At 38.8% G+C, this 17,889-nt stretch overlaps 1 protein-coding gene across 2 annotated transcripts in view; it reads right to left on the bottom strand.

The window, feature by feature from the left end:
* Positions 1–814: 814 nt before the first annotated feature.
* Positions 815–17,889, bottom strand: part of FMO5 (flavin containing dimethylaniline monoxygenase 5) — a 29,580-nt gene continuing 12,505 nt past the window's right edge. For both annotated transcript variants that reach the window (XM_081225922.1, XM_081225921.1), the window contains exons 4-9: positions 17,367–17,529; positions 15,454–15,596; positions 12,515–12,714; positions 8,993–9,345; positions 2,851–2,923; positions 815–1,308 (exon numbers count right to left, since the gene is read on the bottom strand). In XM_081225922.1, the coding sequence (XP_081082048.1) occupies positions 963–1,308; positions 2,851–2,923; positions 8,993–9,345; positions 12,515–12,714; positions 15,454–15,596; positions 17,367–17,529 (1,278 nt within the window). In that variant the 3' untranslated portion in view covers positions 815–962. The remainder of the gene's footprint in view (positions 1,309–2,850; positions 2,924–8,992; positions 9,346–12,514; positions 12,715–15,453; positions 15,597–17,366; positions 17,530–17,889) is intronic.

Raw genomic sequence — 17,889 nt, 5'->3', positions numbered from 1 at the left:
CTACTGGTCATATACCCTGAGAAAACCATAATTCAAATAGAGTCATGTAGCACAATGTTCATTGCAGCACTGTTTACAATAGCCAGGATATGGAAGCAAACTAAGTGTCCATCAACAGATGAATGGATAAAGAAGATGTGGCACATATATACAATGGAATATTACTCAGCCATAAAAAGGAACGAAATTGAGTTATTTGTGCTGAGGTGCATGGACCTAGAATCTGTCATACAGAATGAAGTAAGTTAGAAAGAAAAACAAATACCATATGCTAATGCATATATATGGGATTTAAAGAAGTGGTACTGATGAACCTAGTGGCACAGCAGGAATAAAGATGCAGACATAGAGAACTGGCTTGAGGACACAGTGGGGAAGGGGAAGCTGGGATGAAGTGAGAGAGTAGCACTGACATATATACACTACCAAATGTAAAATGGATGGCTAGTGGGAAGCTGCTGCACAGCATAGGGAGATCAGCTCAGAGCTTTGTGAAGACCTAGAGGGATGGCATAGGGAGGGTGGGAGGGAGGCTCAAGAGGGAGGGGATACGGGGATATATGTATACATATAGCTGACTCACTTTATTGTACAGCAGAAATGAACACAATATTGTAAAGCCTTTATACTCCAATAAAGATGTGAAAAAAAGAAAAGAAAGCACCTACCACATTTCAGGAACTCTGCTAAGGACAAAACAAAGATGACTAAAAGAGTATCTGAGCTCACAGTCCAGGAATGACTGAAAGGAAAAAGTGATGGGTCATAAGAGTAAGGTAGGTAAGTCAGTACAAATGAAAAGGTGGGATTTCACTGTAGGGAAAAGAGGAAAAAGGTTTAATGATTTAGAAAGAGAAATAAAAGATTTCTGGGCAATGTGAAGCTGAGAGTTGTTCAATCTTGTCAGGTTCTGAAGGCAGATCCAGCATTCAAAGAAAATTGGGACAATGACAATGGAACAGCTAAAAATAGGTCATAATTATAGCAAAGCAAGCCACAGCCAGCATAAACCTGGCCACTGTTATTGTTGAAGTTGTGGAATTGTTGTTTTCAATTACTCTTGTCATTAGCGGCTTCCTGATACGATCTTCTGTGGTGAGGATAGCTTTTCGAGCTCCATCCCACTTTCCAGGGCCCTGTAGCCGATATTGGATTGGAGTACAGGGTCCCCAAAATAACTGTAATGCCAATTTGGGGTCAGTGAAGGCCAGGGACAGCAGATTGGGCCTGACGCCCACCAGATCAGCAAGCTCATCCATGGTATCTATGTAGTCTCCCTGAATGGTATGGCGTTGGCTGTCCACATACCTGAAGCAGAGGAGATAGAAGCCATGCCTATTAACAATTCAGTCAATCCATCAATTAATCAATGCTTTCTATCTGCTCTTGGCTCAATATTGGGCTAGGAGCTGTAGAAAATAGAGAAGAAAGACACTGTCTCTATCCTTAAGGGCCTTATAGTCCACTGGACTAGATAAGATAGATACACATGAAACAGAGAAGAATGTAAGACTTTTGGTAAATCATGTGGTATTAGACTCCTAAATAGAAATGTAGAAGAGGGTAGTTAAAATCGAGCTATGATAAGTTCTTGAAGGATGTGGAAGAAATAGATAAGCTGAGAACAAAGAGGAAAGTATTACAAGTCAATATATGTAATGTAGATTATATTTTGTAGGAGTTTGGCAGTGAAAGGAAGGAGGAAAATAGGAAAGCACCTAGAAAGTGTATCAGGGTTAAATAAAAAATGTCTTTCTCCTCCTTGCAGAAGGGAGAGTTATGCTGGTATAATCAGTTGAAGAAAACCACGTCTTTGGGCATGGGATGATTGTGCCTCTGACTTCTCCATAAAAATCTAGGAACATCATCAACATCAACTTTGTTCAAATGAAAATCACTAGTGAATAAGCTCAAGTTCTGAAATTCAGATGGCTAAATGTGTCCACCCAAGCACTAAAATACGGACTGGTGGTACCACCTTCCCAGATCCTATAGATTACTCATAGTAAGAGTCACTGTGACCTAAGTATGCTGTTATATGATAGCCAGCAAAGTGGCCTCTGCAGATTTGTAAATCTACCTACAGATTTGTAATTTAACCGTATCTACCTCTCATTTATTCATCGCTTCCCTTCCTTCCTCTGGCAGCTCTAATATCCCTTCATGTAATCCTTACCAAAATAATGTACCAGGTTTTTTCTCCATGTGCTTTTTCCTACTTGAATTTTCTTTTAGGCCCTAAACATAGAATTTTCTTAAGCTTTTCTCTTCTTTCCCATCCATATTCAAACCACTTGGTGGTATTTCTCTATTCTCTTGTCACAAACTATTATTTCCTTTTCCTTCAAAATATAATCTAAATCCTTAAACAGACATGAGGACAATAAATATTGTACAACATTGCTCTTATTAAGAAGTAAGTGGCGGGACTTCCCTGGTGGTGCAGTGGTTAAGAATCCGCCTGCCAATGCAGGGGTCACGGGTTCGATCCCTGGTCCAGAAAGGTCCCACATGCTGTGAAGCAACTAAGCCTGTGTGCCACAACTACTGAGCCTGTGTACCACAACTACTAAACCCCGCACACCCTAGAGCCCATGCACCACAACTACTGAAGCCCACACGCTCTAGGGCCCACGTGCTGCAACTACTGAAGCCCGTGTGCCTAGAGCCCATGCTCCGCAACAAGAGAAGCCACCACAATGAGAAGCCCATGCACCACAAAGAAGAGTAGCCCCCTGCTCTCCAGAACTAGAGAAAGCCCACGCACGGGAATGAAGACCCAATGCAGCCAAAAGAAAAGAAAAATAAGTGGGAAAAATTAACCACCTGTCTTCCTGGGAGAACTCTTACCTTTTGCCCATATCCTCTTGAACCTTAGCTATTTCTTTTATCATTTCATTTTGTGAGGGTAATGTCTTTATCCCTAAAGAGAAAAATCAAAATTTTAAGTGTAAAATTACCTCAGTATGAACACTAATCCTATTAACAATTACCATACTATGGAAAATTCAAAGGAATACAGGCTAGTTGTCTGTAGCAAGGAGGTTACACCTTCACTTGACCACCTTACGCTACCACCACCAAAATATAATCATGTTAACCTCAGTAGCTTACTGTTTTCTGCTTTGTCTTTGGAAGATAATTTCTCCTAATCTGCTTTCTAACCAAAAGCTGCCTCCTCCCTTACATAGTCTTTCAATTGGGAAATGAAATTGGACATGAGGAAATGATAAATGGCCTTAAAAATATACGGAAAATGAGGTGCAAAGTAAAAGGAGGGGGGAGGATTGGAAACACACCTGTACTTGTACTCTTAATAACAAAGAGGCTTTATACCACAGGGAGAAAGAAGTAAAAGTAAACTCTCAGTCCTATTTTATGCCTAAAGTTCCATGGAAGATAAGCCTTACTTTCTAAATTTTTTATCTGGTGAGAGTGAGGGGGATGGTCAAAGGCAACTCATAATACCCAATCTTAACAAATAAATTTAAGCACTAATGCCCAGTTTCAGTAGCAGGAATTTAACACCAAGGACATGGCTAGACAAAGGTAGAATAGTATTTAAGTCAACATAGACAACTCTCAATTTAAGTGATTACCTTTATGCCCGGATTTACAATCACTATGCCATGTAGAAAACTTTAGCCACACCCAACTCTAAAGTGTTACTCCACAAAATTCTGGAACATGTAATTTTAGAATGGGAATATATCTTACCTAATACAATCCTTCTCTCTACAAGTACTCTCAAGTGGTTATCTCATTCCTCCTTAAATATCTCTGGTGATGGGGATCTCATCACCTGAGGAGATGATTTAATTGTTTGGCCACTCTACTTCCTGGAACATTATTCTTTTCATTGACCCCAGAACATGCCTGCATGCAACTGGCACCAGTGGACTTAGCTCTGCCTTCTGGGGCCAAGGAGTCTAGTATTAACAAATGACAGCCTTTGAACCATTTGAGAACAACTGTCATAACTTCTTTAAGTCTTCCCATTATCATCCTTAAAGCCTTAACAGTTCCCCATATAACAGGTTTCACGTTCTCTGCCCCACTAGTTGCCTTTCTCTGGGCACACTCTAGGAACTATCCTGGTGTGTACCTCTTAAAACATGAGACCCAAATTCGACACTCAAGAAATAGCCTTCTGTGTTTTGCCATGTGTTCTTTTCATTTTAGCCTTGGGAATTATTATGTATGTTCGTAAGTCAATGAGGAATCACTGAAATGCTTCATTTGAAGTTAATCACAGGTCTTAAGATGCTCATGAAACACAGTTTGAGAGTTGATTTCCAAAGTATTTCTCACAGTACAACCGTAATTTTTACTTCTCTTAACTAGAAACATTATGGAGGAGGAGGTGATTTCTTGCCTGTGATTCAGCCAATTCATTAAAAAAAAAAAAAACACAACCAAACAAAAAATCACTATAAATTAGATAGGTAAATAGATAGCAATATATAAAGATGTGTACTGTATCCAGTGGTGCAGTTCTTAATTCATTGATACTGTTGCAGTGTTTCCTCGTTCAGGCACATGTCGTTTTTACCATATGTATTTCCCTCCTTCCTATCTTGCTCCTTCTCTTATATTACCAGTTTGCATCAATGGCCATAGCCCCTGAGCAGATTCTTTTCTCTCTTTCATCTCCAACATATATTCCATCCAAATCCTTTCAAATTCACCAATGAAATTTCATTCAAATATTTCTCGTATTCCTTTACCTTAGTTTAAAGCCCTCATTATGTCTTTCTTGGACATTTGTCACAGGCTCAAAATTGACCTATTTCCCATTTCATTTCCCTCTAATACATCTTCTGAATTACAAATCTGATTTGACTCTCTCAGTTAATCCTTCAATTGTTCTCTATTGCCTACATTGAATGTAAACTTCTTGCATCGCACCTAAGGATTTTTCTTGGTTTTGCCTCTATAAATATCTCCAGCTTCATTTTCTTTAATTCCTATAATACTTTATTCTCCAGAATTCTGAACTCCTTGTAGTTCTCAGGACTTGGTTTATTTTGTCATTTTCTGTAACTTTGCATAAATATTACTAATTGTTCTCTTCTCTGTTATGGTCAAGATGGCCTTGTCCTTTTAGTAAACTCTTATTTTTTACAGTGTATTTGCAGTTGTAGGGAGAATTGGGTACTTATTCCTTTCTGCTCCCATAGCCAGCTCCTCTACATTGTTATTGGACACTTGTTTAGGATATCGTAAATATCTGCTGAATGAATGAACACATTAAATGTCTGTTTACTTGTCTGTCTTCCTTGCTTGACTCTGAGTTCCGTAGAGATAGGAATTTTCTGTTTGGTCATATTTGCATCTCCAGCACCTAGCAGAGGGTCTGGCATATACTAAGAGGCCAGTAAATGTTAGCTGAAGAATGTTGTTGAAGAAGAGTGTGGAACTGAAGTTCAGAGATTTCCTAAGTGTTCCAAGACAAGGTTCAAAAGGGGCGAGCTTGGGCTTCCCTGGTGGCGCAGTGGTTGAGGGTCCGCCTGCCGATGCAGGGGACACGGGTTCGTGCCCTGGTCCGGGAAGATCCCACATGCTGTGGAGCGGCTGGGCCCGTGAGCCATGGCCGCTGAGCCTGCACGTCCGGAGCCTGTGTTCCGCCACGGGAGAGGCCACAACAGTGAGAGGCCCGCGTACCGCAAAAAAAAAAAAAAAATGGGCAAGCCTGAATTATAACTCTGTGGAACTAAGTCTTTCAGTCGGCCCTTGGGCCTATGGCAGATTGTATTTATGTAATCCTGACTAGTCCCTGCATGTTTAATGTAAAGATAATGTTACAAGAGAAAGGAGGTGTGGCTGCCATTCTGCTCTTTCAGTCCAGTCCAGTGCAGCCTTTTACCATGACTGGAAATTGAGAAGGTAGTTCATAAGCTGAGATCCTCTGATAAGAACTTTCTACTGTAGAGTTTAGAAAACCACCAAAACTAAACTCGCAGTCATTGAATAGAGATGTATTAGCTACCTCCCATGTGCTAGGCACTGGTCTAGACTTGGAAGACAAAGGCAAATAAACATGATTCTTTTATTTAAAGAGCTTTCAATATACTACAAAGAGAGGGAGGAAATAAACGGGCTTTTTCCACACAAATAACGAGTAAAGGGAGGCATACCAGGCAGAGAGAACAACAGAAGCAAAGGCATAAGGTACAAGAGTACCTGCTGTGTTTGCTGCATAGTGGGTAAGTCACTCAGTGCATCTAGAAGATTGTAGGATGGATGGTAATGACTAGTGAAAGGTGGGCCTGAGAAAGCAGCCTGTATCCAATTTGTGGAGGAACTTGAATGCCATCCTATGACATAATGCCTCCTTGTGATCCAGAGAATTGGTATCATTTCATACGGTTTTCAAGGGAAGAAAGTTACTAAATGAAAGTGGAACACTTGCAAGGGCTTTTGAGAGGGCTACAAGTGAGACAAAAGAAAAGTAGATTTCTGTCAAGGCAAGCAAGTGGGTTCTGTGTTCTAGAAGAGGGTGGAATATTTTCTTGACAAGAGAATAGTAATTCTAGAGAACAAAGGAAGTAGGGAAATGCGGCTTGGTGAGGAAAGAACAGGCCAGGGAAGAGGACAGGCTGAGTTGGGCTGGTGTGATAGAATGGTCTTAAAATTGGCACAGTGAAGGTAGAATTCTGGGATGAGAAAGGCAAGGATTTGGTAGGCAGACAGTAGAACAAAAAACTCAGGGTTCGTTTTGGAAATTTGATAAAGTTATAGGGATTCTCTGATGATTCCTTCCTTCCAAGTGTTAAGAAGAAAGCTAGAGGGATTAGCACTGACTAAGATTTGCTAGCATAGGAAACTGGGCTTTTTGTGCATTTCCCCTAAAATCCCCTAATCCCACAGTCATAATGCAGAATCTTCCAAATACTCAGTTGCGCTAATCCTCTCAATGGTTCACTTGGTCCTGGAAAAGAGTCTCGTTTTTATTCAAAGTGTACTAAGATGCTGTGGCCTATTTTAAAACAATTTTTTCCTCTTACTTTATTGACCCAATTAAAAGATCCACTTTATATGACTGGAATTAAGCCAACTTCACCGGTTACTTGCATTGGATTGCTGGTCCAGTGCTCAAGGAATACATGATCTACTGGATAGAATTAAAAGGAATTAAGAAATGAAAGAACTTTGGGAGTTCCCTGGCAGTCCAGTGGTTAAGATTCCATGCTTCCACTGCAGGGGCTTGGGTTCGATCCCTGGTTGGGGAACTATGATTCCCACGTGCCACACAGCACAGCCAAAAAATTAAAAATAGAAAAAAAAAAAAAAAAGAAAGAAAGAAATGAAAGAACTTTGGGGAAATTTGGAAAAATTTTCTTTCTATCAACTCTAACATCATTGCTTCTTTTTTCTATGCTACCATGAGGATCTTCACTAGGGAAGAAGAATCTGAAATTTCAATAAAAACATTTTTTAAAAAATATTTATTTATTTGGCTGCACCGGGTCTTAGTTGTGCCACACAAGATCCTCTTTGTGGCATGCATGATCTTTAGTTGAGGCACGTGGGATCTAGTTCCCTGACCAGAGATCAAACCCAGGTCCCCTGCATTGGGGATGTGGAGTCTTAGCCACTAGACCACCAGGGAAGTCCCTCAACAAGAACTTTGAATAGTTTTAATTAAACATTAGTAATGGTAGCAAATTTTATTATAGTAACCATAGAATCAAAGAACTACTTTGTTAGAGGGAACCTTAAAAGTCATCTGATTTCTCCCTGTTCTGAGGCTTGAATCTACTTCATATTGGCCTGGTCAAAGTTTATTTTTAATGTTAAGCTGATATTGTGCAAACTCTCAGAATTTCACTCCATGCTTCTGGTTCAACCCTTTGGAGTGATACTAAGCAAATATATAGAACCTTCTGCCATGGGGCATCTCTTCAGGTATCTGAAGGGAACTTCCATATCTCCCCTAAATCTTATCCTCTCCAGGCCAAACTTCTCCAGCTCCTTTAGTTGTACTTCAAATGGCACATTTTCAACTCCCTTAACCATTCTTGTCTCTCTCCTTTTAATGTACTCCAGTTTCACTTTTTTTTTTTTTTTTTTCCTGTGGTACGCGGGCCTCTCACTGCCGTGGCCCCTCCCGCCGCGGAGCACAGGCTCCGGACGCGCAGGCTCAGCGGCCATGGCTCACGGGCCCAGCCGCTTCATGGCACGTGGGATCCTCCCAGAGCGGGGCACGAACCAGCATCCCCTGCATCGGCAGGCGGACTCGCAACCACTGTGCCACCAGGGAAGCCCCAGTTTCACTTTTAAAATATCTTTGGGTGTGGTCTTACCAGTTCATGGAAGAACAGTTATAAATTCCAGGACATTAGAGTTTTTTAATGATGCCAGATATAGTTAAGTCTTTTGGAAGCCACATCATTCTGCTGATTCATATTGAGCCTGCTATCCCAAACCCCAAAATTTTTTCTCATGTTTTCCTAGCCAAAACTTTCTGAAAGAGGGAACATAAAGGGGGGAAGTAAGAATTTGAGTGGCTGAATCTTCTTCATTCTGGACTAGTCTTTAACCAGATCTTAATTTTTGTCTAAAATGAAATCACAGCACTTCTATATGTGACTTTCTCTAACTATAATGAAAGAAGATTAAATTCTTTTGCTTCACAAATATGTATCAGTTGTCTGAAATCTAGATGAGTGGATTTTAATCTGGAGTGCATATTGGAATCATCTGGGGAACATTTTCTCAACAATCTTATATAAGTCCCACTCGAGACTTATTAAATAAACACTACCAGGCAAAGCATGCCTATTTTTGGAAAACTCCTAGTAGATTCTGCTATATGTCCATGGTTATAAATCACTACTTTATATTTCCTCAAAAATTAATTTTGAGCACTAATTTTGTGCCAGGCACTGTTACAATCATACATACTGTCTCAGCTATTTATAAGCAAGAACATAAACATAATTAAACAAACCACTAAGTAATTAGGTAGTCATCTTGCATGGTCACTTACCTTTAAATACTTGAGTGACCCAGCGTCCTTGGAGCTCTGAAATGGGCATAATGGCACCCAAGGGCTGGATCAAGCCTATGATTGCAAGAGTTGGCTTTTCTAGATTAGGAGGGAAGACCTTTTTATACAGGGATATCTTGTTTTTGACTACTTTGACAGAATCTTCAAGAAAAGGAAAGGCAAAGCTATAGCCTGTAGCAAAGATAACAGCATCAATGTCATCTTCCCTGGAGCCATCCTCAAATATGGCCGCTGTCTCTGTGAATTCCTTCACGTTTGATTTCACCTTCACCAAGCCAGAAATTATACAATTTGGCAGAAAGTCATTTATCGTTGGATGCTGACTCAGAGCTCTGTGAATGATGAAAATGAAGGAGAAATCAAGAGAGATCATGAGAGGGAAATATCATTACCATGTAAGTAAAATTGTATTTTGATTGAGGTGGTTAATCAATATGCCAATAGTCTCCTTTATTCATGAAATTTGGGAAAGGTCTAATGTATACCAGCTTGAAAAAGGTAAGGATCTCAGAGTAAATGTTGGACCCCAGGTAGCATTGAAAGAGAAGCTGTTGGAGAAGTGAGGGAAGCATTATTTTACTTGATGAGTACGTGCATGGTTTCTCAAGGACTAATAATGCTCTCAGTGATATGATAAGTCCACAGTATAGTAGCTTCTATCCATATATCAAGAAATCTGCAGAACTGGACTATCAGCATTCTGTTGAGTCTCTTTTCCTCTTCAAAAGCCCAAGAGCTAGGTTTGGACCATCATTTTCCAAAAGGTATAATAAATTATATGTGTATAGTGACTTACAGTTATAAACTGTTTTTACATACATTAACGTATTTGAGTCTCACGCAAACCCAACGAAGGAAACAGGACAGTTGTCATTATCCAGGTCTTATAGACGAGGAAACTGAGGCCTAAAGAAGTTAAGTGGCTCACCCAAGGTCACACAACCTAGGAGTTTAGGATTTATATCAAATGGTTTTTTATGAACTCCCTTCAGATACTCTAGGCATGGTAAGTAGTGTTTTCTCGAAATAGCATAGGATAAGGTGCAGAATCTTTGACCTTTCTAAAAGCAGTGTGAATCCTTGGATCCTGTGTTAACAGGCTCTGAGAATCCTCAGCCCATCATGTTCAGACAGAGCTGGCCTCTTCTTAGGAACAAGATATGTTTAAACAGTATTACTGGTTTGCTGAATTTGGTAATTCTTTGACACAAACCTTTAGGTACAGATTCTGTTCTCATTCCAACCTCATCATTTCATCTTTCTCTCGAAACTTACTCCTTTTTACTAACAGTACCACCATCCGCATTGTTGCCCAAGCTACAAAACTGTGAGTCTTAACATCTGGTCACCAAGGCCACGCTTTCTCCTCTTAATACCCCCAGAATAGTTTTACTTATGCTGTTTCACCTGGGCCATTACAGCTGTCTCTAGGGCCTCCTGCTCCATCCCCTTTCAATCTATCTTCTACATCATTTTTGGAGTGATTGTTCCAAAATGTATTTATTATTATGTCACTCACCTGCTTAAAATCTTTCAGTGGCTCTGGGATGTCTTCATTCTAAACGTTTTATTTAGCAGAGCATACAAACATTTTCATATACCTGCCCCGTGAACCAGGAGATATACTCAGTCATTCTTCCATCTTTGCCTGTAGTCCAGCCAAACCAAACTATGTGCAGGTCTCAGAGCATAACGTATATTTTGCTATTCCAAGACCTTGTATTTATAATTAGAATGCTACTTCCTTACCCTGTTTGTTTGACTATCTCTTATTATTCCATAAAGCCTCAATTTATTTTGTGATCACCAAAGTTATGGATGCTAGTTTCCATAATTGGGTGAAATAAATGGCTGAAAGTTTGGGGAACACACTCTCAAAATATCACCCTACTGGTTAGTTTCAAAGGAAAAAATAATCTTTACAAAAGAGAAACGTGGTAGACCACCTAATCCAAGTTGTCAAATTTTACATCATTAGTATGCAGTAAACTGCTATCATATGGCTCCTGATGTGATCCACCAAGAAGGCACAACATAACCTATGAATATTCACACCAAAATTGTTTAACCTAAATATAATAGAGGAATAACAACTATGAACCTCCAAATTTAGAGACTTTCTGCAAAACAAATTGCTTGAATTCTTAAAAAAAAACAAAAATCCATGTCAAGAAAATGGAAATTTATTTCAGATTAAGAGAGATTAAAGAGATATGACAACTAAATACAATGGTGTAATACCTGACAGGACCCTGGATTTAAAACTATAAAAGCTACAGGAAATTCCCTGGCATTCCAGTTGTTAGGACTCCAAACTTTAAGCAATGCAGTGTGGCCAAAATAATAAATAAGTAAGCTACAAATATTATTGAAACAACTTGGAAAATTTGAATATGCATTATATTAGATAATGGTATTTCATCAATGTTAAATTTACTAAGTGTGATAATTATGTTTATGTAGAGGAATGCCCTTTTCCTTAGGCAATACATGCTAAAGAATGTAGGGTAAAATGTTGTATTGCCTGCAGCTTACTCTCAAATGTTTCAGAAAAATTTATGAATATATGTATGTATATATGGATGCTATATATGTATAGATCTATCTATCTCCAGAGAGAGGGAGAGGGAAAAAGCAAATATAGTAAACTGTTAATAATAGGTGAATCTAAGTGAAGGGTATATGGGTGCTCATTGTACTTACTATTTTATAGCAAGTATATCTAAACATTAAAAAAATTAAAAGCTGTAGGGGAAAACAGCATTTAAAATCAGCTTCTAGAAATGCTGTCACAGTCTATCTTCTAGGCTGTGTGAGGACTCCTATCCTTCATACTCTCATGGGACTCCATGCATTTCTTTATCATATTCTATTGTCTGTCTTCTTGTTAGAGTATTAAAGGAAATATCCATTTCTCGAGTCTGTCATTTATTACGTGTGTGATCTTGGGCAAATTAGTTTCTCTAAGTGTCAGTTTTTATATCTGCAAAATGGAGATCAAAATAGTACCAACCTATAAGGCTGTTGTGAGGATTAAATGAGATAACGCTTGTAACTCATTTAAAACCGTGCTTGTCTTATATTAAGTCCTCAAAAAGGTACAGTGTTATTATTAGTATTACTATTACTATTAGGTCTTTAGTCTCAGTATTCTCATGCCCGTATAATGCTTGGCTCATACCAGATGCTCAGTTGTTTGTTGGATGAATGAATGAATGATACATTGCCTGCTACTACCATTTTGTTGTTGCTACTGGGCATCATGTAAAAAGAACTGGTACCTCGGGGAATGATAAAATGGTTAATGCCAAGGAGAATTATAGCCTGAAAATTAGAGACCAATAGATCTTGGACATCTGTGGGGGAAAGGTAGAAATCTAATCTCAGATTCTGTGGATTTGCTTAAAGTACAGATAGAGGTAGCTATACTATTAGCCTATGTGAACAGTCCTTATTCTTTGCCTTGGCTGTTACTGCCCACCTCCCCGCCTGGGAACATACCTGTGTTTAGGCTTCAGGCCAAATATTTCATGATCAAACCTTTGGTTCATCTTTTTTTCCAAAAATATATTTGTTAACGATTGACCACAAATCTTCTTCATAAAATATTTAAATCGAGAAGAGAATAACACATCAAAAGGATATCCATAGTCTCCGACACGATTAAAGATCCAAGCTCCTCTTCTGGTGCTGAGGAAAACCTGAGGCATGGGGAAAAAAATGTTTGTTTTTGCCATTCCCTGACTCATTTCTGTGAAGGAATGGGAACCCATTTTCTTCAAGCTGAACTTCAAACTCATTAGTCTGGCTTTTTATTCCCTGGCAATAATATATTTTTAAATTTCCTGCCATTTTCTTCTCAAACACTAAGCTTACAATTAAACTGGTGTAGTCACTGACCAAGACTATGTCTTGCTCTCAACCACCAGTGCATTTCTGTTTAATGTCATTATGCCTCCCAGAAAAGCCCCCTATCCCCTTCATTCTCTAAAGCCTATTCATTTTTAAGATCCAGATCAAGTCTCCCTCCTCCATGAAGACACTAGTGACCTTTCTGGCTGATAATTTTCTCTCCATCTTCTGAACTTCTCTAGCACTTGTCACCTGTCCAACTCATTTCAAATCATGGAACAGTAAAGCTGAAAGCAACTGGACATCATTTGATCTGAAATCTTCTGTCTTTTTTTTTTTTTGCCTTTGACATTGTTTGCAGTATTATAAAAAACTTATCATTTATATTGATATTTAGTATTGTATATTCTTATCTTTTATCTTTCCAAATGTGTTTTCTCCAAGGTGGGAGGTAGAGCATATACACCCTTTAGTCCCCAACCTATCATCAGCATCACCTCCTTTTATTGAGAATTGTAACCTGTCAGTCACTTTACTAAGTCCTTTATCTATATTTTTATTTGATCAATACAACAACCTCTTGAGGTAGGTATTGTTATGTCCATTTTATGGATGAGAAGCATGGAGAGGCTGAATAACTTGCCTGAGATCATATAGCTACTAAATGGTAGAGCTGAATTTCCAAACCTAAGTCTAACTGACTCCGAAGCCTGTGCTTAAGTAATGTTTCATCATTTATTTAAGGGAAAAACTGAAGATTGCATGTAGCACAACATGGAACTGGTCCGTCTTTCTGTGTTATCTGCTGGCTAAAGTCCACGTAATAAAAGTTTGGTATTCAACTACCTGGCAAAAACATCGCTTTCTCTATATTATAAAACTCGCTGGAGATAGTTTCCAGGGTTGTAAGCTATATAAGTACATTGTTTTATGGTCTTTTGTTTAAGCCCTCATGTTAAAAGGGATAATCATGTACTTCATACATATATTCTCACTGATGGTGACCTTAACTGCTATCATAAATAAGCAGTTTTACATGTCACCGTTGAAAGAGCCTGTGTGTAGTCTCAGAAATCAAATGGTTTTGTGTGCAGTGTGTATAACTTTTTAAATATAGGTTATGAGTAATGTAAATGATCAGAGCTTCAGTTAAAAAGTTCTCTATGTATAAAATAGTGGAAATAATACATAGGTCACAAAGCTTTCTCAGACACAACCACCTTACCTCCACCTGCTCTTGCTGCCTTGTTCTTTGGCAATTTACAATTCCTCAGTGCTTGTAAGGTTCAGCTCCTCTACAACTGACCATTTAACAAGCCAATGGTATTAAAGAAAGCTCATGCCTTTGGTCCCCACCACATACCTTGTACATTCTTTTATCATAGCACCCACACACATTTTTACACTTTATTGTTTATATACCTATTTCCTAATAAATGCTTGTTGAATTAATTCATGGAGTAATATATAAAATCAGTTTTGTGGTGATAGATGGGGATAGACCTGAGAAGAAGTATTATTGAATGGAATTTGTGGGTAAAGTTCATTTCACAAAGTTGTGGCATTAAACTTCTATTTGGGGTGGTATAGGGAGGCTGGGAGGGAGGGAGACACAAGAGGGAGGAGATATGGGGATATATGTATATGTATAGCTGATTCACTTTTTTATACAGCAGAAACTAACACACCATTGTAAAGCAATTATACTCCAATAAAGATGTTAAAAAAATAAATGCCAACCCTAAAAAATAATAATAATAATTTTAAAACAATTTATGGAGAAGCACAGCTTAATTAGTTAGTGAAGAACAACCAGGCATGTACTTATTGCCAACAAAGTTACGATTCAATAAAGATGTGAATAACAAAATATATCAATGATGTCTTTTTCTAGGAATTTATAATTAAGAGACGTTTTTCCCAGTTCAAAAGCTATGATACAAAAAACAGAACAAACAAACCAAAAAACCTCAAGGACATAGAAATTGCTTTAGTGTGAATGTTATTCTGTGTTACCTAATGGTATGCAAAGGCTGGGGAGAGCTGCTTGCATGTGCTACAATGTGGATGCTTTTCATACTGATACCCATGTTGTCTCTAGAAGGATTAGACTTCTTTTTTCCTTTCGGGGAGTGATGAAGAGTGAAGAGGAAAATTCCTCCAACATCCTATGAGTGAAAAGCTTTCAGTGACTGAGTACAGTTTCCTTCAGATAAGAGCATTATCACTTCTGCTGGCCAACAGGTGATCCACACTCTGAATGCTGCATTCTAACAAACTCTCCCAGCAATCACTTGGTCTTCTTCAGAGCCAGAAGCACAATCTGAAGAGACAGCTGAGTGAGATTATGAGCACACTTTGTGGTCATGACCAAATTCCTTAGTGTGAGGCCAAATGAATGATGGGAATCTAACTTGTAACCTTGGCTCCATCACATCATCAATCAAAATGTTGCCAACTGAGGCAGTGAAACCAAGCCCTGCATTTGCCGTTGCAACTGATGGGCTGTGTGCAGGTATCCATACACTCTGCTGGGTCCACCTGCAGCTTCCTTGGTGAAACAAAGTAAATAATGTACTAATTCAAACCTGCTTGGCTGTATGGCTAATTTCCACAGCCAGATCGCTTCCAGAATTCCCAATGCCAATTATAATGACTCTCTTTCCAGTGAAACTCTCTGAATTCTTATAATCTCGACTATGGAAGTATTGTCCTTTGAACTTCTCAATTCCTACAAGAGAAGGGAAAATAATTATTGGGTGATGGTTTATCTGATATCATTTGTTAAATCATTCATTTTTTTGCAGTGTGTAGAGATTATGCATATATTCTCCATATGTTCTGCTTTTACTCAGGTGCACTGTTGCCTTTCTGAATATTTTGCCTGTTTTCTTTTCCCATAGCCTCAGAGTGGAACCTTGTGATTTCCTTATCATAAGTAGTCTGCTTAACTCAGGATCTGTTAATATTTTGGACCTGTGGACTCACTAATCCAAACTGCTTCAGAAAACCTCCATTCTCTTTTGTCTTTTCATCCTGTTTATTTTTTTAATTGAAGTATAGTTGACATAATATTATATCAGTTTCAGATGTACAACACAGTAACTTGATATTTATATAGATTATGCAACATACAAAGTTATTACAATATTACAGTATTTTGACTATATTCCTTGTGCTGTATATTACCACCCTGTGACTGATTTATTTTATAACTGATAGCTTGTATATCTTAATCCTCTTCACCTATTTTGCCCATCCCCCACCCCCTCTTTTCCTCATCTGTAAATACCTACTTCCATTCCAATTGGAGTATATATGTTCTTATATACTCTAAAGTATACATAGAGTGCTTTTTTTCCCCAAAAAATGAAAATCCAGGTCGAAGACCGTAATTAAGCTCTTTCTTTAAGCTTTATTTTCTTCCTTAGAAACTCAGTATTTCTGTTTGTTTCCTTGATTGCTAAAAAAGCCCTCATTCAGGTTGAAGAAGATGTGGTAAATATATGCAATGGAATATTACTCAGTGATAGAAAAGAACAAAATAGGGCTTCCCTGGTGGCGCAGTGGTTGAGAGTCCACCTGCCGTTGCAGGGGACCTGGGTTCGTGCCCCGGTCCGGGAAGATTCCACATGCCGGGGAGAGGCTAGGCCCGTGAGCCATGGCCGCTGAGCCTGTGCGTCTGGAGCCTGTTCTCCACAATGGGAGAGGCCACAACAGTGAGAGGCCCGCGTACCGCAAAAAAAAAAAAAAAAAAAGAACAAAATAATGTCATTTGTAACAACATGGATGTACCTAGAGATTGTCATACTGAGTGAAGTAAGTCAGAGAAAGAAAAATATATGATATCGCTTATGTGTGGAATCTAAAAAAAATGGTACAAATGAACTTATTTACAAAACAGAAATAGACTCACAGAGGTAGAAAACAAACTTATGGTTACCAGGGGAGAAAGGTGTGGGGGACGCCTAAACTGGTAGACTGGGATTAACATATACACACACTACTATATATAAAATAGATAACTAATAAGTACCTACTGTATAGCACAGGGAACTCTTCTTAGTACTCTAATGAGCTATATGAGAAAAGAATCTAAAAAAGAGTGGATATATGTATATGTATAACTAATTCACTTTGTTGTACAGCAGAAACTAGCACAACGTTTTAAATCAACTATTCTCCAATAAAAATTTAATAAGAAAAAAGGCCTCATTCAATCTGATGCGGATCAACTTTTTATCCTTAAAAAAACTAAAATTATCGTAAAACTAAATATAGAGCCTTCTAATTTTCCTCTAGTCCCTGAAATTACTGTTATCTCTACGTCCTAAATAGCATTAATACAAGTTGCCCCAACATCTTTGAGGAGAATATGCAGAATTAAGATAAGCCTTATTTCATCGCAAGGTAGGAATCACTCAGACCACAATCCTCCCTTTCTTTAGGGATCAGGTCACAGGCATAGTCCAAGTGTCTTCATTCCTGGTAGGCTACTTACCAGGGAAGGTTTCCAAGGGTAAGTGTGCACTGGTGTGATGGCCAGTGCAAACCATAACTCCATCGAAGACATTCACCTCCTTTTTCCCTTCAGATACCGTGACCACCTCCCATTGGCCTGAAGTGGAGAAATCAGGCTGCTTCTTCACACTGCACACGGTTGTCTGAAAAGAAAAGGGGTAGTCACAGGGGACTATAACCACAGCCTAAATAGTGGATATCTTCCCTGACAGGACTCTCCTTGCAGAGGGTTACACAAACGGCTGATACCGCATAACAGTCCTCAGGCAGGGATATTTGGTTTTCATACTCCACAAATCAGAACTTTTTTGTTTGGGGCTGTGGTCAGAGTGAGAAAACTTCCATGAGGCAAGCTAAATAAAACAGAGTTGGCAGACTAATGTTGCACTCTACTCTGCTTCTAGAAAAGTGCAAATTACTAGTTCTCTTGGACCATACCCTAAGGCAATGTGATACTTGAATAAAGTTTGGGCTTCTCTTGTGCTTCTGAGACACTCCATGCA

Source organism: Mesoplodon bidens (assembly GCF_964165515.1).
Source record: "Mesoplodon bidens genome assembly, chromosome: 2".
Taxonomy (NCBI): Eukaryota; Metazoa; Chordata; class Mammalia; order Artiodactyla; family Ziphiidae; genus Mesoplodon; species Mesoplodon bidens.
This window is presented reverse-complemented; position numbering and strand designations above follow the sequence as displayed.